The following is a 20,945-nucleotide window of genomic DNA, read 5'->3' on the forward strand; positions in this document are numbered from 1 at the left end:
GGGACACAGGGGACAGGCACGACATGAATTCAAACTGGGCTTGGAGGCTCTTGGGGCTTTGTCTGTCTCACAAAGGGGAGGAGGCGGTGGAAGGGGGAAGGAGGATCCTCAAGCAGAGCTGAAATGGATCGAGGTGGCTCTGCCAGCTCCCTGGAGCCTCACACCCTTCAGGAGCAGCCAGGCCGTTGTCACCTCCCCGGGGCACGACGGAGCAGGGAGGATGCAGAGCTGTGTCTGAAAGCTTTCTGGGGAATTGCCAAGCCCCTGAATTAACCAAGCTGCTGGTTAATTAATATTACAGAGCACTGCTGTTGTTGGAACATCTGAAGTGCAGTATTTGTAATGTCACTGATCCCCGGTCTTAAACCCCAGGTGATGCAGAGTCCCGTGCATCCCTTCCCAAAACATCACACAGGGGCTGTAATTTCAGAGCATTAATGCCAATCCCGTTTCGCTGCTCAGGTGATTCTTTCAATCAACCTCCAGGAGCTGGAAATACTCTGCCAGTATTTTTTTTAACAGCAAGGACAAGGAAAGATGACAATCAGGCCAATGTTTTAGGGAATGATGTGTCAGGGAACTTGTAAGACATCGCTAAGATCAGGTGTTCTCAGAGAGAGAGCCTGTGCTGAGTTTTGCTGGAATTATCCTTCAGGATGGGGCGTGCAGTCCGCCCCCCCTCCCCGTTCCTGTGCCCTCGGCTGGGCGGTGGGACACGGATTTGGGGCAGAACGCTGGCGGCGCGGGTGTCACCGGGGTGTGCAGGGACAGTCCGGTCCCTCTGGGAAGCGCCGGGACGCGGGGCTGCACCGCCGGGGGGGGTCCCCTAGATGTCCCCATTCCATACGGGATGGCGGAGTCAGTTTTCCAGAGGGTTTGAAGTGCCACCGTGGGCAGGATGCGAACTTCCCACTGGACACCCGCTGGGTCACGTCTTCTCCAAAACCAGCGCGTGGCGGTGCCCGCGGGGCGGACTCGCCGAATCGCCGCTCCTGGGAGTTTGAAATCAGCCGTGTCCGCCTGCTTTCCCGGGAGAGGAACGGCGGGGAGCAGGAAACGGGGCTCTGCTGCCAGGGCAGGGCGGCACCGGGGTTTTCCATGCGGGGGTCGGACACGGCCCCGGGGATGCTGTGCGGGGGTCGCTCCTTCCCCGCCCGCCGGTCCCGGGATTTGCTTTGTTTGGTTCGGGATTGGGGACCCCCTGGCTGGCTCAGCAGCGGCGCCGAACCGAGCCGGGCTGGGCCATGGCCCGATGCACCGGGACGGGCAGAACGGAGCCGGGCTGTGCTCCGGCTGAAGCGAGCCGAGCCGGGTGTGCCAGGCTGAGCCGAGCCGGGCCGTACCCAGGCTGAACCGTGACGGGGCTGAGCGAACCGGGGCTGAGCCGTGCCGGTCAGGGCGAACTTTGACCCGGCTGGGCAGTGCCGGGCTGTACCCAGAGCGAACCGTGCCCGGGCTGGACCGTGCCCGGGATGAGCCATGACAGTCTGGGCGGGCCGTGCCCTGTCTGTGCCGTGCCCTACCCGGACCGTGCCCTGTCTGAGCCGGACCGAGCCGTGTCTGTGCCGTGCCCGGGCCGGGCCCTGTCTGTGCCGTGCCCTGTCTGAGCCGGACCGAGCCGTGTCTGCGCCGTGCCGTGTCTGTGCCGTGCCCGGGCCGTGCCCTGTCTGTGCCGTGCCCGGGCCGAGCCGTGTCTGTGCCGGACCGAGCCCTGTCTGTGCCGAGCCGTGTCCGTGCCCTGCCCGGGCCGAGCCGTGTCTGTGCCGGACCGAGCCGTGTCTGTGCCGTGCCCGGACCGTGCCCTGTCTGAGCCGGACCGAGCCGTGTCTGTGCCGTGCCCGGGCCGTGCCGTGTCTGAGCCGGACCGAGCCGTGTCTGTGCCATGTCCGGGCCGTGCCGTGCCGTGTCTGTGCCGTGTCTGTGCCCTGCCCGGGCCGTGCCGAGCCGTGCGGGGCGGTGCCGGCCGGGCGGGCGGAGGGCTCGGGCGGCCAATGGCTCAGTGGCGAGCAGCCCAGCCCAGCCCAGCAGGTGGAGCGGCTCCGGCTCGGGCTCCATGTGCGCGGCTGGAGGCGGCCCCGGCCCCGGTCCCGCCTCGCCGCTCCCCGGGCGCGCAGCGGCTCCGTCCTCCCGGGGCCGGAGCGGGCGGCGGCTCCGCAGCTCCCGGGGCCGCACTCCGGGATGGCTTTCGCCAATTTCCGCCGCATCCTGCGCCTCTCCGCCTTCGAGAAGCGCCGCTCCAAGGAATACGAGCACGTCCGCCGCGACCTGGACCCCGGCGAGGTGTGGGAGGTGGTGGGCGAGCTGGGCGATGGAGCCTTCGGCAAAGTCTACAAGGTGGGTGCTCGGAGGGGCTCCGGGAGCAGCCGCGGTCCCGCGGCCCGGGCTCGGAGCGGCTCCGCTCCCCGGACACACCGGGGCCGGTCCCGCATCCCGTTAGCCGGGAGGAGCCGGGCGGGCACAGCGGCTGAGCTGGGCTTGGGAACGCAGCGCTCCGGGAAGGGGAAAGGAGCGAGAAAAGCTTTCTTCTTTTTTTCTTTCTTGCCTTTTAAAAATTGTTTTTATCGCCCTGAATCGCCCGTTTTCAGAGCGATGCTTTTGTGAGGAGACCCAGGCGCTCCTTGCCAAGCCCGCCGGTGCAATGAATGGAGGGAGGTTTCTTGGAAGTCGACACTTCCAGGGCTGTCTCCCAAGTTTTTTGAGCCTCCGGGGGTGGCATGGGATTCGTATCCCCGCGGTCGTCGCCGGCAGGAAACTTGGAGGGCGAAGAGGAGCCGTGTCCAGGGCCATGAATGTTTAACCTCGGGGTTTAGGGATGGGGGTTTCAAAGACCAAAGCTTCCCTGGACTTTGCACTCCGAAGCAGCGGCGTTCTTGCTGTCCCCGGCTCTGAAATGTCCCCTCTCCCGTGCAGGGGTTGAGCCGGGGGGTTTGGGGTGCAGGAGCGGGCTGGGGATCCGAAGGCTCCCCAGGGCACACCTGTGTGACAGGCGCGGTTTGGAATGGGGGTGGGAATTGTCTCATGGGCAGCTGGGGTTTGATGGCCTCGTTAGATCATTTGAGAAGGTATTGCCTTTGAAAAACGGAGAAATAAATAGGCCAGGAAGGGAGGCAGGTGGCTGCAGGTCAGGACTGAGGGATTTGGTGTTTATTTCTTGTGTCTACCACGTCATTTGACAGAAACTCTCTAAAAAAGTGAGTGCTAAACGCCCACTGAGTGGAAGTGTTTAGTGAAGGATCCTGTCTTCTAATAAAACACAAGTCCTAAAAATCGTGTTTAAATCCCTTTTCCCTTTATCCTTTTGAAAGCAGCACCAGTAGAAGTCCTGTTGCCAGTCTGCTCTGTGAGGTGTGTTGGAAACCCATTTGTGTGTAGCAACACTCACTCCTGGATGATTCCTTGCTTTTATTTGCTCAGGTTTCTCAGGCGGTGACAGGAACCAGGTAAACACTGTTAAATAACTTAATTGGCCTCTGAGAGAAAGGAAAACTTAAATAATTATTTAAATGCTTCCTATTTTAAACATGTATAATGTATCCAAAGTAGGTGACTTAGAGAATAAAGCTAATTTAGAGATGGCTGGTTTGGTTTTTAGTCTGTTGTCATATCTGAATGCCTCAGTTATTAACCCCAGCCTCACACCAAGAAAAACATTGTCAGAGAAACTTAATTTACTGTAGGATGAGGGTGTCTGCCTGCCAGGCAGTAACATCTCATCTTCAGCTCCTTTCATCCCCATTTTCACCCACATGAGCATAAAAATGTCCCAGTGGAGACCACACATCTACAACCAGAAGTTCACTCCTTCTGGAACTTGAATATTCAGGCAAATTTTTGCTTCTGTGGAGTTTTAACCCTGCTGAGCAGGGTGAGGTTTAACCTTGTGCCAGAAATCAAAGGGTTATTTTATTGTATTTAGCGACATTTCACTTCCATTGCTTTGATCTCTTCTCCACCTGTTCTCCATTCCGGCTGGCAAATGGACATGGGCGGGTTTTGAATTCTCATGCAAGAGTTTGTTTGTTCATTGACGAATCCCAAATTATTTGGGCGCCCTGTGCTATAAATCCTTATTTTAGGTAATAACCAGAGGCACAATTTCCCTTCATCTACGGGGTTTTTTTTGTTGCCTTCCTTTGGTTTTTTTTTATATCTGGAGCACTACCCTAAGTGGGGATGAGTGCAAGATGGGGTGTGGAAGAAGAGGTTTGCTCTCTTGTGCTGCTCAGCTGCCAAAAACCTGCAGAGTAACCCACTAAAAACCTGCAGAGTAACCCACTAAAAACCTGCAGAATAACCCACCATGCTCCAGGAGACCGGAGCTGCCCAAAATGCAGTGAACAATTTGAATCATTCTCTTGTAATCACTTTAAAGTCCATTTGATCTTCTCACTGAAGGCATTGCTGGGAGCAAGGCTGAGTGTTTGCAGGGCCCTGAGCTTTTCAGGATGTTTGAGTGAAGTTCCTGCCTGTTTTCCGCCCCTTTTCCACACCCGGAAGCGTGGGGAGGTGACGGAATCCTGTGCCTGCATCCTGCCCCGTGTGCCATATGTTGTGTTCCCTTGGAAAGGTCTGGCAGCCCTCAGCAGGGCTTTGCACCCTGGACAAATTTCTGGGAGGAATTTAGGTGTGGAGAGGTGGAAAAATGGGCTGGGTTTAGTAGGATTTGCTTTTCTGAGGCCGGGTGTGAGCAGGAAGAAGGAGGCCTCGGGTGTTTGGGGTGTTCCTGCCCTGTGAAATCCCGTCTGGAGCTGTGTCCTGGGCTCCCGTGCACTCAGCTGAGCAAAGCTGAACTGGCTTTCTGAAAGTAGGACAGTCTTCATTTAAATACATATTAATTTAAAAAATGAAATTTATGGTGGAGTCTGGATCGTACACAGCAGAGCTAAAGAAACCTGCGGCCAGCAGAAACGACTGGGATTTCCCTGCTTTTACAGAAAGTCTCGTTGCAGCAAAAGAGGATCTGGCTGCACGAGGAACCAGTTGGGCAGAGGGTAATGAAGCTGAAAAGTAGGAGGGGGTGGGGAGGAGCTGCTTCTGCCCAGCTCTCGTTCTATGAATGCCGTGGCGTTGGCGAGGCCGGAGGTGCAGTGAGGATGTGGTGGCAGCCCCCAGGTGACCGAGCTTTGTCACCACCTCACCCAAAGCTCATTAAATGGATGATCTCCAATCCAGCAGTCGGGAGCTGTGGTCAGCGGGTGCCAGCCTGGGAAGGCCTGGAAAACTTCCTAGCGCAGACCCTTCCCGAGCTGCCGTGAAAGAAAAGCACAGCTATTTTCCTGGGAAAACACCTAAGATGCCGTTCATAAGCTCAGAGGATCTGTGCTGGCGCTCCAGAGCTGCATCATTTGGGAGGGACGCGTGGCAGAGGCTGCCCCTGAGCTGCTGTGCTGCTCTCAGGGCAGATGCTCAGGGTGAAACCAGCAGTGCTGGCTGCTTGGAGCCGCAGCATCACCTCCCCGCCCTGCAGAACCGGGGCTTTACTGCTTCACCCTCGCATTAGTGCCAGCAGCAAGGGATGCCCGAGGACTCTTGCGGGCGTGGAGAGCTCCCACGTTGGCAGGGGCTCCTCTGGCTCCTGGAGGACGGCCAGGGCCTCGCTGCCTTTCTCGTGGGGGGATTGTTGTGCCGCTCCCCTGCCTCTTGTGCAGCGCTATCTGCCCTCCCCAGCGCCCGCTGATGGGGACATTGGCTGCCCGATAAGGCGGCAGGGTGGGGACAGGCTGCCCACAGCCCCCGCACGCTGGGAAAGGGGGTTATTCACTTTATTCACTTTATTCCCTTCAAATCGCCTTCAAACAGCTCCATCCCGCCGAGCCCCGGGGCCACGGCGAGTCACCAGCGCGTCTTTTGTGCCCTTGTTCTCCTTTCTTCTCCAAGACGAGCTTAAAAAGGCGAATTTGGGTTATCTGATGTGTCGTGCTGCTATCGGTGCTGTACATGCTGCGGACTAGAAACGCGGCTTTGAAACCGGGGTAATAAAAGGCTGATTGTTGGATGTTGTGCAGCTGCCTCGCAGCAGCAGCAGGGCCGTTTGTGGGCACCAGGGTGTCCCTGTCACTCGAGGGTGTCCCTGTCACTGGCACACCTCTCTGCTCATCATCCCAGCCTGCACCATCCGGGTTTGCTCAGGTTGGCTCAGGTGATTCAGGCTCAGCTCTTGGTTTGATCCATGAGGGAGCAGGTTTAGATGGGATATTAGGAAAAAATTCCAGCCTGTGAGGGTGGGGAGGCCCTGGCACAGGGTGCCTGGAGAAGCTGTGGCTGCCCCTGGATCCCTGGAAGTGTCCAAGGCCAGGTTGGACGGGGCTTGGAGCAGCCTGGGATAATGGAAGGCGTCCCTACCCATAGCAACAAAATGAGCTTTAAGGTCCCTTCCAGCTCAAATCATTCTGTGATTCTACGATTTAACCTGTAATTCCTGGAAAGGGTGTCACGGAGAGATGTTAATCTGCCGAGTTAACTTAGAAAAAGAAAAGAGAAGGAAAACAAAAGCAGGGGAAGTTTGAGCTGATTGGCCGCAAAAAATGTAGGATCGAATCGTGGTCTTGTCCTTTAGAACAGCTGAAGGCTTTCCTTAAAATTAAATTTTCCTTAAAAAAGGTTTTCCTTTTCGCTTGGGAAAGAGGAATGGGAAGGTTTAACAATGTTAAACCTGGCTGAACTTTAAACTTGATGCTCACTTTCAACTCGTGGAGCCGTGGGATGCCCCATCCCTGCCGCAGCCCTGTGCTCTGCGGCCGTCTCGGTGTGACAGGGGACGGGGATAGCTCTCCATGGCCTAAATATTTGGACAATGACTTCAGTGGCACAGCCCAGATCTTGGCAGCGCTGCTGCCAGTGGGAGCTGTGGGCAGCTGCGTGCAAGAGACAGCTCAGATGAGCCTCTCACCCTCGAGCACGTGGCGATTGTTGCTGCTCAGAAAAACCCTGCCTAGCCCATCTCGTGATTTTTAAATGTTTTGTCTCTTGAGAGTCCAGCTTCCTCGGAGAACAGGTTCTTCTTCTCGTCCATGGGGTGCTGCTGTCTGTAAATGTGGGGTTCTCCTTGTGAGTCTCGGGTGAAGCCCCCTGTGGCTGGGGGTCCCCACGGGCTATGGGGGGTGGCTCTGCTGTCCCCCCATCCACTGGCACAGCCTGAATCCAGCGGGAGCAGGGATTCAGCAAGAGGAGCAAAGGCACACTTTGCTCCCATGGCAAAGGGAGAGCGCAACTCCCTTCAAGAGTAGTGTCTGGAAGTGCCACCCCCGGGATTGGGGCTGGAAGGGGCAGCGTGTCCCTGGCACAGGGCAGAGCCATGGCACCATTCCTGCTGGAGCTGCATCCCCTGACTTCTGCCTCCTGGCTGGGGAAAAGCACCTCAGTGCCGCCTCCCAAACATCTGCTCTTCCCAGCCAGCACATGGAAACCTTCCCGACCTTTCTCACCTCCATGTGCTCGTATTCTCGGGGCTCCTCTCCTTATTTGCTCAACCAAACTCTGGGGAGGTGGGAGAGGCAGAGAAGGGAGCTGTGCCCAGCAGAGCCAGCTGGTGTTGGTTCTCCTCAGCACTCGGAGCTGCTGGCATCGTTGTGCTGCTCCTGCCCCATATTCCTCCTGCCATGGGAAGTGCCAGCAGTGCTGGGCCACCCTGGCAGCCCTGGGCTCTGGAGACAGGGAAGGGCTGAGTTCTTTATTCTGCTTTTCAGCCCAGTATGAGAGGGCTGCCAGCCAGCCAGCCCTGCCACTGCCAGCCTAAACCCATTCCCTGGCTCTTGGGTGTTGCAGCCATTCAGCCCCTGCTCCCACAGCCCTCCGTGGACCAAATTTGTTGCAGGAAGTTGCTAGGAAACTCAGACCTGCCTGAAAGGCTTTTCCCCCTCTATTTTTTTTTATTTTCTCAATGTTGTGGCACTGGCTGAATGAAGACCAGGCCAGGAATGATCACTTGGAGCACCGTGCTCTTTCAGGGACGGGGATCTGAAGGATGTTCAAGTTGGAGGCTGAAGATGCTGGGTCAGTGTGGAACTTCCCTCTCCTCAAACCTTGCCTGTTTATTTGCACGTCTCTCCCAGCCCAGGCCCACGAGGTCTGCCTGGTGTCTGTGGGTGGTTAAAACACAGCAAAACAGCCCCAAACCCTCTTGCTGCGCCTGTTTCTGCGGCTGGTTGGGTGCAAGGTCTGAACCATCACGTGCTGTGCTGCTCTGTGGGCTTCTTATCTCTGCCCCCCCTTTCCTGGGCCACTGCTGAGCTTTTAAGGCCAGAAGAGGTGTTTGTGCTGTGCTTTGGTCACACTTGTGTTTGGCAGGCCTACCCAGAAAACGAGGCCGTGGCTGTAGCTGAGCTCTCTGGTGGGGCTGCTTTCCCTGCCCTTTGCTTGTAAAACCAAAGGAAGGCAGTTCTGTTTTCTCTTTTTTTTTTTTTTTTTTTTTTTTAACGGTTTTTGGGTGTTTCAGAAGCCACTTCCCCTTCCCTTGCTGAAGTGTTGCCACAGCTGCCAGAGCAGCAGTGCTGGTGCTGCCCGACGTGGGGGCTGAGGGACCAGGGCTGTGCTGCTGCCCCCATCCAAATTGTCACCAGCTGCTCTGTTTGGTGGCACCAGGGCCTGAATCCAGCATTTCAACAAACCCCAAAGAGGCCTCATTTATTGAGACTAACTGAAGTGGCTCTTGGGGGCTTGTTAGGCTTGGGAGTCATGGAATGGTTTGGGATGGAAGGGACCTTAAAGGTCACCCAGTGCCAGCCCTGCCATGGGCAGGGACACCTTCCACTGTCCCAGGCTGCTCCAAGCCCCGTCCAACCTGGCCTTGGGCATTTCCAGGGATCCAGGGGCAGCCACAGCTGCTCTGGGCACCCTGTGCCAGGGCCTGCCCACCCTCCCAGGGAGGAATTCCTTCCCAATATCCCATCAAACCCTGCTCTGTCTGTGTACACTCATTCCCTCTTGTCCTGGCACTCCAGTTCCTTGTGAAAAGTCCCTCTCTGGCTTCCCTGTAGCCCCTTCAGACACTGGAGGAGGCAACCTTCCCTTCTCCAGGCTGAACAACTTTCTCCGCCTGTCCCCATCGGGGAGGTGCCTTCATTCCAGCTCCCATTGATTGATTATTTGACACCACCTCGAGCACTGACTCAAGCCTGGCTATCTGTGTTTGTTTACTGGTGCAAGGAACTGGGGCCAGGTTCATCAGGAGGCAATTAATTGTTACATAATCCCCGAGAAGTGTGTGAGGGAGCAGTTGCACACAGAGACACAGAGCAGGAGCGCACTGGGGTGGGACAGGCCCAGCTGTCACCCCCCAAATGCAGCATCACTGCGACCTCCAGGCTCTTTGCTCCTGGGGCTTTAAGTGGGTGATATCTGAAGCATCAGCTCTCCTGGCATGAGGACAAGGCTGGCAAGGAGGGGAAGAAGAGCTCACGCCAAAAATATGGTGGCACGATAGCCTGTAAGGGATGATCCCGTGGCTTGGGAAGATACCGGGTGCAAAGGAGCGGAGGTGAAGCAATGGGGGAGCTCTCAGTTCCCCTTTTTGTGGCAGTGAGAGTTCACGCAGGGCTTTCCTCTGCCTCACCTAGAAACTGGCCGTCCTGAACCATCCAGCCTTCCGGTAATGTGTTCTTTCAGGGCTTAAAATAGTTCCTGTGTTTGTCACACTCTGGATTTCACAATAGCTGCGGGGTGAGTCACAGGCAAAGGCCAAACAGCCACTTCTGTCACCTGAGCAGGCACCTCTCACCCCTCAAATCCATAAACCCAGCAGTGGTTTCCCTCTCTGCCTTCTAGGAGCAATCCTACTCATCCCCTATTTCCTGGTATTCCCGGTGTGTTCAGCAGTGGCAAGGCCAGCACCCAGTTTGCTCCAGAGTTCTCCAGGAAGATCCTTTGCATTGTTTCCTGCTTGGCTCCTGGCAGGACCCTCTGGAAGTGGTTTACTGAGTAACTTTTATGTGACATTTGTGGAATGCACGTTCCAGCCCCATTCCTGCACGGACCTGTCACCGTTGACTCGCCCAGGGGCTGGTGGTGGCCATGAGGGGTTTTTGGGGTTTAAGTGACTGAAATGAACCCCCCTGTAGTTCAGCAGCACCTCCTGGGCACCATGCTGGCAGCTGTCTGCTCTAATTTTTTGGGGGGCTAATTAGCACCCCAAGGACCAGTTATCCATGGGGTTGAAATGTCCAGGAGTGGAGGAGGAACTGGCATCGAACAGTTTCTTGGGATCTCACAGTCTGGGAGGCTGCTGGGGTGTGGCTGTGGCCTGGTGTCAGGGCTGGGGGATGAGCAGATGAAGAAAAAGGGAGAACTGGGCAGAAGATCCTTGGAATTCCAAACCTTTGGCGATGACAAACGTGACTTGCTGAGCTCAGTTCAGGAGTGCCCGTGCCAGGCACCGTGCATCTCCCTCTGTCGTGTGGTGGGAACAGGACAGCTGGAATTTGGGCTCAGAGGGGCCGTGGGCACCTCAGGAAGGGATGAACTGTCCAGCCTGTACCAGTGTTGGTCCTCCCAAAGCTGCTGTGTGGGGTAACCAGTGTCTTCTCCACGCTACAGGGGAGATAATTTTCCAAAATCTCCTGCTTGCCCCGTGATCTCAGGTCTCCTTCCTACTCCAGCTTGTTCTGCCATCCTGAGGGTCAATTTGGTCCCTCCTGGGAAGTGCCCTTGGTTGCAGCAGTGACATTATCACAGGCTCATGCCCACACCATGCCTGTGCCACCCCTGCCCACGGGAGCTCGCTGGCTCTGAAGTGTTGTTGCATCAGGAGTTGGTGATGACCTGAGCTGATTCCCCCTTGGAGATGCTGCTCTCACTCCTGCTGGGGTGCCCAAGCTGTGACCTCCCTGTGCCAGCTGGGGGCACGTGGGACATGGGATGGTGAAGTGCTGCTCCCCCTCTGGAGCTCAGGGAGCAGGAAGTGGGGAAGGGAGGGTGAACACTTGTTCAGGACGGCTCAGCGTGGTGGAGAAATGCAGAGGTCACTCTGTTCTGGTCACCTTTAAAGCTGAGCACCAGGCAGGTGCAGGTGGGCTCCCAGCTGGGCAGGGACTGGTCACCCATGGGATGTAGGAATACCAGTGAACGAGGCCAGGCTGGGCTGTGGTCACTCCCCCACCACAATTTGCAGGGTTTGCAAACCCTCACCCCCAGCCCAGCTCCGTGCTCTGCTCCTGGATTTTTCCAGGTGCCTGCTGGGCCCCAGCATCCTGCAGGGGCTGAGCTGGCAGGGCCCCCACCGGTGGGAAGCAAAGCTCCAAGGGAAGCCCCACCTCTTCTCACAATATTTACTTCCCCTCCCTGGAGCTCTCGCAGCCCCGTAAGTGCAGAGCAAACACAGTGGGGCACTTCTGGCTCCCGTTGGAAGGGCTGTGCTTCTCCCTGAGCTCCTTCCACATCTCCCTCTGCCCTGCTCTCTTGGTGACAACCCAACCAAGCTGAGCTACAGAAACCCCCTAATTTCTCCTGAAACCAGCGGGAGCTGCTGTCCTGCGTTTGGGCAGCGAGCCCAGATGGAAATGGATTTGTCCCCTGTGGTAAGGACACAGCTGTCCCTGCCAGCTCCTGGAATGCAGCAAGACTTCAAAACACAGCAGAGACTCAGGAATCCCTCATTTTCCTCACTCTGTTTTCCCAGTATTCCTTCCTCCCCTCGCCAGCCTGTCCCTTGGCACACGGTTATAGTGTCACCCAAGCTGTGTGAAGCTCTTCAGGGGGGCTTGTGGTGTTTGCAGCAGGAATTAATCCTCCTGAAAGCTCCCCCGCAGGTTTTCCAAACACGGAGATGTAAACTGGAGAGCGGGAAGAAAGGTCACAAGCAGAGCTTGGCTGGCTCCTCCAGGGATTCCATCCACAGATGGATTTGTTTCCCTGCAGGAGAGGCAGCCTGGGTGTGATGGAAGGAAAATGGGGGAGGAGCTGGAATTGTGTCAGTGGGGAGCAGGGGGTGAGCTGGAGGGAATCCTGTGCCGTCATCTGCTGACTCAATGAACTTCTGGGAATGTCGGGATGCTCCTGAGTCAGCAGCTCCTGTCTCACCCCTCTCCCACGTGTGACACATCTCCTGGTGCAGCTGGACTGTGGATTTTACAAAGTCACAGAATCCTTGAGTTTGGAAAAGACTTTCAACATCATCGACTCCCATCTGTGCCCCATCCCCACCTTGTCGCCAGCCCAGAGCACTGAGTGCCACCTCCAGCCCTTCCTTGGGCACCTCCAGGGATGGGCACTCCAAACCTCCCTGGGCAGCCCCTGCCAAGGCCTGAGCTCCCTTTCCATGGGGAAATTCCTGCTGCTGTCCACCCTGAGCCTGCCCTGGCCCAGCCTGAGGCCGTTCCCTCTCCTCCTGTCCCTGTTCCCTGCCAGCAGAGCCCGACCCCCACCCCGGCTCCACCCTCAGATAGGTCTCGGTTGTCTTATTTGCATGTTTAGGATTTCTAGTAATTCACCTGTGGTATCATCAGAAAAATTCTACATTTTGAGGTTTCCTTGCTTCCTTTTTTTTTTCTCCATGCTACAAACAACAGGATCCATCTTCTTTCCTAAAAGTTTCCATGTCCCTGTGATGGGAAGTGGTGTGGGCTTTGGAGCCTGGAGGAAGGAAGGAGCATCCAGCCACTCTGCGAAGCTGTGGGCAGCTTTAGGAAGCTGAAATGCCTCTGCAAGTTTCCCTCCTGGTTTTATTGCTGGGGCCAGTGGACCCTGGCAGGAATTGGAGCAGCAGGAATTTTGTGCTCCAGCCTCTCCTCACTTTCCCTGGACTCACCCTGGTTTTGTCTTGCAGGCCAAGAACAAGGAAACGGGTGCTTTGGCAGCTGCCAAGGTCATCGAGACCAAGAGCGAGGATGAGCTGGAGGATTACATGGTGGAGATCGAGATCCTGGCCACCTGTGACCACCCCCACATCGTCAAACTGCTCGGAGCCTTCTACTGGGACGGCAAACTCTGGGTAAGGGCTGTCCCCAGGAGGGACCTGTGACATCCTCACTCTGCTCACAGAAAGGGGCTGATCATGGTGAGCAAAACCTCTGGAGCTGCTTGAAGATCAGCAATGAGTCACTGTGGGATCAGGGCCTGGGTTTTCCCTGCTGTCTTTATGACCAAACTCTCCTCTAACTAAAGCTGCTCGTAAATACCCAAGGGAAGGCCAAGGGATCTTCACAGGGAAGCTGAAATTGTGTTTTTTCCACCATTTAGGGTTTGTAAAGGTAGAAAAAGCATCACCAGTAAGTTCCTCTCTCCTTTAAATCCCCCCTTTTACAACATCAGCTGGAAGGGTAACTCTTCCAATGGATTTTTTGGATTTGGGGCTAGTTTCTGGCTCAGCACTTGTAATGCAGAGGCACCTGATAGCAAGAGCTCCATTTCCCGTGGCTGTGGAGGTGCAGGGACATAAAATGCAATCGAGTGGGTTGGTGCAAGGGCTGGAACAGCAGGTTCCTGCATCTCCCTCCCCTAGCCCGGCAGGTTTATTTATTATTTTTTATTTCCCTGCCTGCTGTTTTCTCGGAGTGCCTGGCAGCAGAGGAAGCTGAGTGTGAAAGGCACCTTGCTGTGCTGTGCAGGGGATGGAGAGGCTGAGGGAATGAGCCCTTGGATACTCAACTCTGTGCCTGTGTCAGGATTGTGGAAATCAGGTGAACAGGAGGATTTCCAAACCCGTCTCCTCGGCCAATTCATCTGCTCCTCCTTCAACTGCAGGAAGTCAGGAGAGTGGCAAAGGCTGCGTTCAGCAGCTGTGGTACTCCTTCCTTCCTGTTTTTAATGTCTCAGATGCCTTTGTGGCCTCCCTGAGTAAATTTAATAGAGTTAAAGAAGAGATCTCAGCTTTGGGGACTTGCACTTGTGTGAGCTGAGCTGTTGGAGCCGCCGATCCCTGCCTGTGGTGCCGAGAGCTGAGGGGGGTAACACAATCCCTGTCTGGTTCATTCCTGGGCTGAGCAGTGCAGGAGAGGGATGTTTCATTGGGCTGATTCAGCAGCACCTTTTGCAACGTCAGCACGTGTCTTCTTATTTAAAAATCCGTGGATAAAGCCCCCAAGTTCTCTGGGACACCCAGCTTGGAGGGCTGGAGAGTTTCTGCTCTGTTTTCTGCTCTTGGGGGAGCTGAGTTGTCCAGTTGGTATTTTGGATGGATTCTACGTTCAAGAACAAAGTAAATACGTACCCTGCTAAGGAAGGGAAGGACAAACATCCCTCCTAGGAGGGGACTCGGGATTTGGATGGATTGCAACTGCAGCCAGGATTTATCTGGCCTAAAGTAAAAAGGCAAACGCACCCTGAGCCGGGGTGAGAGGTGAGGCTGCTTCATCTGCCTGGTTTTACCTCCCTGCTCTCCTGCATCCTCCACGTGGGCCTTGTTCCTTCTCTCAAATGTCAGCCCCCCCCCTTCCCTCTTCCACCTCCTCCCTGCCGTAGGAAGCTTTGCCTTCCTTCCTGGAGGGAAGACGGATTGCAGAGTTCCTTGGCTCTGCTTTGTCCAGGGACTGCTTTGTGATGTCAAGTGCTCGCCGACCTACTAAAATTAAACAGCCTCTCTGGAACCACTGCAACAAGAGCCTCCTGTCTGAGCTCTCCCACGAGGCCAGGAGCTGGGAGTCTCTCAAATCCACGTTACAGCCCCGGCCATTGTTCTGGGAGCAGGATCCTTCTCTTTATTTAATGATTGGAGTAGCATTTGCATTTCATTGCTCAGGCTGGTTTTGTTAATGCTCCAGTGTTTTCCTGGCTTGGAGGGGAGTCACTAAGCCAGGCTGGTTTACTTCTGCAAGGCTTTTGGTCCCTACCAGGTTTTCCCTAGAGTCAAAAGCTTCCTTTTCTTGGTGACCAGTGCTGCTGGGGAGAATTTGCATCCAAATATAAACACCAGCTCTTATTGTTCTGCCCATATCCCATCCCTGGTTCCGTCTGTGCAGTTGTTTGAACCAGCATTTTCCTGGATCATTTGCATGCTGGATGCCTGGCTTCTGCTGTGCTCTTGCCTCTGAGTGGCTCTGGCTAAAACTTCTGGGGGTGCCCGTCTGGTCAGGAGCCCACTGTGGCTTCCTTGCTCCTCACAGCCCAGCGTGGAAAGAGAATATTCCAAGTGAGCAGGTCCAGATGTGCCCAGCCCCCTGGATGGCTCTTGAATAATTCACAGCTCAGTGCCACAAGCAGGCTCGGCCCGAAGGGGCTTTTCCTAAATCAGTCTGGCTGCTCTTTCCTTGAATTAACAAGGAAAATGTGGGAGGAAACCTCGCCTTTGTGGTGGCTGCTGCAGAAGCCTCCTCATCCCCCTGAGCTGGGTCAGGTCCCCGTGGCTCCTCTGCCAGGCTCTGTGCTCCAGCAGCCGGGAGGGGACATGAAATATTTATGGAGCAAAAGCCCTTTCTGTGCAAGGGGAAGCGACTCGTCCTCCAGCAGCTGCTCGGAAATCCACAGCACTGAAAGGAAAGCACAAACCAGAGAATCCCTCTGGGTTTTATACCTGATTGGCATCAGGTATAAAAGGAGGAAAACCCCAGCTCTTGTGTGGGATGGAGCAAAGCCCACTGTGAGCAAGGGTTTGGAGACCCCCAGTGAGTCCCCAGGAATAAAACTGGTGGGGTAACAGCATCCAGCGTGAACTTTCTTGGCAAATAAATCCTCTGCAGAGAGGCTGTGCCCTGCCAGCAGCTCCTATCTCATTCCATCCCCCTCCATCTCCTTTTCTTTGCTCGTGGCAGAGGCCAAGAAGTCTTGTGCTGCTTGCAAACAGCCCAGGGAAGCTGCAAAACTGCCCTGGTGGGAGCTTTCAGGATTTTATTTTATTTTTATTACAAGCCCCGTGGCATTTCATGTTCTTTTGCATAAATCCCGGCTGCTGGAAATGGGGGCACCAAATGAAAGCTGAGAATCTCCTACTTTTTTAAAAAAAGAGTTTGGTTTGAGTCCTCGTGGCTGGGACACATTTCAAAGTCTCTTTTCCTGCAGTGTGATGCAGGACTTGGAAGCACAGAAGCAAATCCCCCTCACCCAATATAACACAGCTTTAAAAATGGACTTTTTAAAGCTATGTGTGGCTGAGGAACGGGACTGAGATGGCCTTTGCTTGCTTTGAACAGATTTTTCACTGATAATTATTACAACGTGGGAAAGAAAAACAACAGCTCTTGTGTTTTGTGTCCCTCTCGAGGGCTATGTGTTTGGGGTTGGTTTTTTTTTTTTTCCCCTTCCAAAACAACAACAACAAAAAAAGACTGAGACCTCAGAGGAAGGGAGGAACTTTTGATCTGCTGCTGCTGAATCCCTCTGCTGTTTCCGAGCGTCTCCTCCCGCAGCCAGAGCAGTGATAAGATGAGCGGGGAGGAGAGTTTTGTTTGCTGGGAAGAACTTGAACTTTCCTGCAGGAAACCTCTGTTCCCGGGGGATGGTGGCTGTGTCCAGACATCCCAACAGGATGGCAGCAGGGCAGGAAACCCAGGAACCTGTCGAGATGCTCCAGCACTGAGTCTGCAGGATTCTCTGGAAATTAATTAAAACATCATTTGGCCCCAGTGCTGAACCACTTTGCTGGTGATGGGACAACTTTTCCAGGGAAGCCCTGGGGAATTCTCTCCCCCTCCCTCCTTTTCTCTGCCCCACGGTTGCCATGGCAAACGGGTTTTTGAATAAACAGCCGTTTCCTGGAGATCAAAGCAGGGATTGCTGTACCGTGCAGGTAACCCTGCCTGGCTGGGCCGTTCGGGGAATGGTTCATTTAATCAGCTTAGGGTTTCCTCTGTGTGGGTACAAACTCCTCCAGCTGGCACAGAGACACCGGCTCTGTGCTGCTCTTTGTACTCGCCTTAAAAAAAGCCCTTTGCATTTTCTGTGGGCAGGCCCTGACCTGTTCAGCCGGGGACTTTTGGGATTGCTCCCCCTTTGATATGGATGCTGACTGGAGATTTGGGCATTCTTGAAAATCCTGTAGCATAAAGCAGCGCTCATTATCCCATGCACTCGACTGCTGGGCTATGTAAAGCATCTGCAGCGTTCCGTGCTCGGGGGTTGGCGATGCCTTTTCTTTAAAACAAACAGAAGAGCAGATAGCAGGATCAGGTTCCCCGCAGCTTTCCTTAGCAAAGGGAGGTTAGCACAGCTTGCAGGGATGTCTTGCAGGGTGAGCAGCCTGAGCTTGGCTGGATGCCTGTGGGGAGCCGTTTGTGTGAGTGCTGGACCCGAGCAGGGCTCAGCCCTCTGTCCCTGAGGAATCCCATGGCTCTTTGTGTCCCTTAAAAACTCCACTTGGCAGGCAGCAGAGCTGCAGCCCTTCCTACTTGGCCTCCTGCTCCTGGAGCTTTGTCCCAAACTTCCCCCAGAAGTTCTTGAACTTTGTTGTTTGCAGCCGAAGCCGAGGGAAAACCCAGGAAAACAAAGTGATCCCAAACTTTCTTAAACAGCTCACCAGCGTCCTAGAGGAACAGCAGTCCTTTCCCTTCCTCCTTGCCCCAGCTGCAGGAACATAAATCCCAATCCCTCCCAGCTCTGGCTGTTCCCTGGGACACGCAGGGCTCCGGCACTCGGGAGCTGCCGCAGGATCAGCCCCACTGGGAAAACCAGTGTGGGGGTGGGGTTTGCTGGACCGGTTTCCAAATTCCTACCAGTCCAGAATTTGGGCAGAACGGCAAAACACCCCCAGGAACTTCAGCAGGGTGGGTAGGAGAGGAGCAGGTGTGGGCAGATATCAGCACACATCGGAACATGGCATTGCTTGGAGCTGGGAGAGAGGCAGGGATATCACAGTGTCCTCTCCCTGTCCTGAGGGGCAGCTCCTCATCTTGGCCAGAGCTGCAAAGTGGAAAAAGTGATGGAGCCCAGTGGTTTTTTGGCACTTTCCTGCATTTTCAGGGTCAGCAATTTGCTGTTCAGAGTAGCGCAATTGAAGTTGGTGGTCACTTCTGCTCCAGCTTTGGGACTGTGTCTTTGCCAGCTGGGATGCTGTGGATCAGAGATTTGGGTGACATCCTCCTTCCCTTCTCTCTGCCTGGCCATTCCCAAAGACCTGGAGGGCTAAATCATCTTCAGCTGGAAATCTGGGCAGCAGCTTCCACGAGTGCACTCCGTGCTGTGAACGTGAGCTTTAGCACTCAGCCCCCTGGCAAGTCACTCTAAATCCTATTCTGGGTAAAACTGGGGGGTTTTCCCTTAAAACAGATGGAAACCGGATGATTTTTAGCAACTCCCCAAATTGATTTATGTATCAGGAGAATTGCCACAGCCCAGCCGAGTTCAAGAGTGCTCCTGCAGGTACCAACATGACAACCCAAAGCAGAACAGAAGCCTTTGTCTGCAACCTTTTGCACAGGATAACACTGCATGAAGAGGTTATTGAAGCCATAATAATTCCTTGTGATTGCACAGCCTTGTCATCTGAACACCCTGGAATGCTTTATAAAAGACCTGGTGTCATTATCCTGGCTCTGAGAGTGGAGGCACAGACAGGGATTTGCCTAACGTTTCCCCAGGGGGTAAATGGCACTTGGGAGTAAGTCCTGGGTGCTGAATCCCAGTCCAGGGTTATAACAGGAGGCCGGAGTTTCGTGAAAAGAAAAGCAGAGCAGACAAGAAGCCTTATAGGCAAATCAGTTTTCAAAGCACTTGGAAACTTTGTTTAGGACTGCATTGCAATAAGCCACGTTCCCACTTGGCTGGATCTCCAAGGGAATGCTAAGGAGCAGTGTTTGCATATAAAGGAATATTTATGAACTCCCTGTGGATAGGAGACAGTGCCTTGAAACCCAGCTTCAGCCTAAACCCTGCAATGAGGGATAGCTTGCAGGTTTAAACTTTATTCTGTTTCAGATATAGCCTGAAAGTTGTCCTTTGGAGGGAGGGAGGGATGTCCTTTTGCAGACCTCATGGCCTGGAGTGATCCATTGACTTCAAAGCTGAAACTGTTAAACAGCAACACTCAGCTTGTGTGATGGATCCAGGCACCTTGTGCTGGGAATCTGGGGATGATTAGGACCGATAGTTGTTTCTAGGGAGATGCCAGGCAGGAGTGGAAAGCTTTTCAAGCCCTTTGCCACCCCTTCACTGAATTGTCCCCGTGGCCAGGCAAGGCTTTGGGGCTGTGCTGGAACTGCTGACTTAATAAAAGACACCGGGAAACTTGTCCTGGGTCAAACTCCAGCTCACCCAGTGAGCTTTGCCCTTCTGAAATGCATCATCTCTTTTAGATGCTGACACAGTCTCAGGGCACTTGAGGTTGGGGAATCTTCCCACTGAAGCAGCAACTTCTTCCTTTTTGCTATTTATGTTTGAAATTATTCTTGGAGTTTTGCTTCCCATCCCGTAGCAAAGTGAACTCAGTGGCCTCAAAATGCTGATAACTTGGTGAGAAAAGGGATCCCACTCACAGCCCTCCAAGCAGCAAAAGATGCTTTTTGCAACATCAAAACCGCTGTGGTTGAACTCAAAGGAGTTTTAATTTGTTCTCCCAAAATTGCAGTAGGCATGGGAATATTTCTGCCCACTGTGGGGGGCAGTCCAAGGAAATATTTTGTCATCTTGCAGTGATTTAAATGTGAAGAACTCGTCCCCAGTTTCCTTAAGATCAGCAGGGAGCTCTGCACTTCGCCAGGAGTATTGACTTTGTTCTCCACAAAGTTTTCCTGCTCTGAAACTCCCTAAACTTTGTGTTCCTCGTTTCCTGCCCTGCACCATCTTCCCCCCACCCCTTATGGGGGACAGCCTTTTTTCATTTCTGATTTCAAATATTTTTCTCTGTAGGTTATTTTGTCCAGAAAAGGGGGCAGAAAAGGTTTATTATATTTAAAGTCTCTGAATGGTGTCCTTGTCCATGAGGGAAAATTGGCAAGCTCGGAGCCCTCTCTTACAGAGAGTGAATTATTTCGCTTCCACCTACAGCATACTTGCCGTGTCAGGCCAGCTTTTGACATTTGTGCTGCTCTGGGCCAGCCAAGAGGCTTTTGGTGGCTTCTGGATTGTTTTGTGCCCTCTCTAGTGGGTGCTGAGGGCCGGCTGCATCTGGAGCTGGTGGCTTTTGCAGGTCCTGGCAGCTCTTGGGTGTTATCCCCTTTTGTCTTGGTGCTGCTCTGGCCTCGTGGGGCTCTAGGAATGAGGCTGGGAATGGTTTTGTGCCTTGCCCTGTGTTCAGGCCCCAGCAAAGAGCAGGAGCAGCTCAGCCTTGCTCTGGGTGAGCCCATCTGGTGGTTTATGAGCAACACCGGTGGAATCTGCTCCCCGTTTTCTCCCAGCCCTTTGGCATCGTTTTCTCCCAGCCCTTTGGTGTGTGGGGGGTGAAGAGCGTTGGGCAGGAGGCTGGTGGGGAAGGTGCCAAGTGAAGTGGGTGTAGGAATGTGATCCACCTCCTCCCTCTGCTCCGTAATGTAAACTGAATCCTTGGACTTCAGTCGGAGCGGGGAAGGCTGGGGAGATAACAGGGAGGCTCAGCCAGAGCTGCTCCAGCACAGCCTGGCCGGGAGGGAGGGAGGAGATCCGACCAAATGGGCCTTAAAAGCCAAGGTGGTGCTCCCCAAATCCACCCCCCGTGGTCCTGCACACCCCTGTGCTGTGAGGGGAGAGGGAGCGGCTCCCAGAAGGTCTGATCCCACTCTGATCTGCTCCTGGAAGTTCTGATCCTGTGTTCCTTATCCTGCCTCCTCCTGCAGCCACCAGGACGGCGTAGCTTCACTGCTAACCACCAGAACCCTGGGTTCAGATGTCACACAGATAAAGGATGTGGCTCTTGACCCTCACTAAATGTGGTTCCTGTGCCTCACTCTTTCCACGAGTGAGGAATGGCTCTGTCTCTGGTGTCTGTGTCACTCCGAAGCTGAAGCCTCTTTCTCAGTCCTGGGAAGTAGAAATGTGTCCAGAGGTTTTGCTGGAACTGTGATGGGCTTGGAGGAACAGGAGATGGAGCCAAGTGACCCAGGTGTTTGGAAGTGTTGGGAGCAGGTGAAATCCCTGACAGATACGTGGGGCTGGACATGAGCTGTTCACATATC

General features: G+C 54.4%; 1 protein-coding gene across 1 annotated transcript in view; it reads left to right on the forward strand.

The window, feature by feature from the left end:
• The first annotated feature begins 2,084 nt into the window (after nt 1-2,084).
• Nucleotides 2,085-20,945, forward strand: part of STK10 (serine/threonine kinase 10) — a 41,345-nt gene continuing 22,484 nt past the window's right edge. Inside the window, exons 1-2 of the mRNA XM_039559703.1 lie at nt 2,085-2,334; nt 12,758-12,922. Coding sequence (XP_039415637.1) covers nt 2,179-2,334; nt 12,758-12,922 — 321 coding nt within the window. The 5' untranslated portion in view covers nt 2,085-2,178. The remainder of the gene's footprint in view (nt 2,335-12,757; nt 12,923-20,945) is intronic.

The sequence above is a fragment of the Corvus cornix genome, chromosome 13, assembly GCF_000738735.6.
Source record: "Corvus cornix cornix isolate S_Up_H32 chromosome 13, ASM73873v5, whole genome shotgun sequence".
NCBI classification, from domain to species: domain Eukaryota; kingdom Metazoa; phylum Chordata; class Aves; order Passeriformes; family Corvidae; genus Corvus; species Corvus cornix.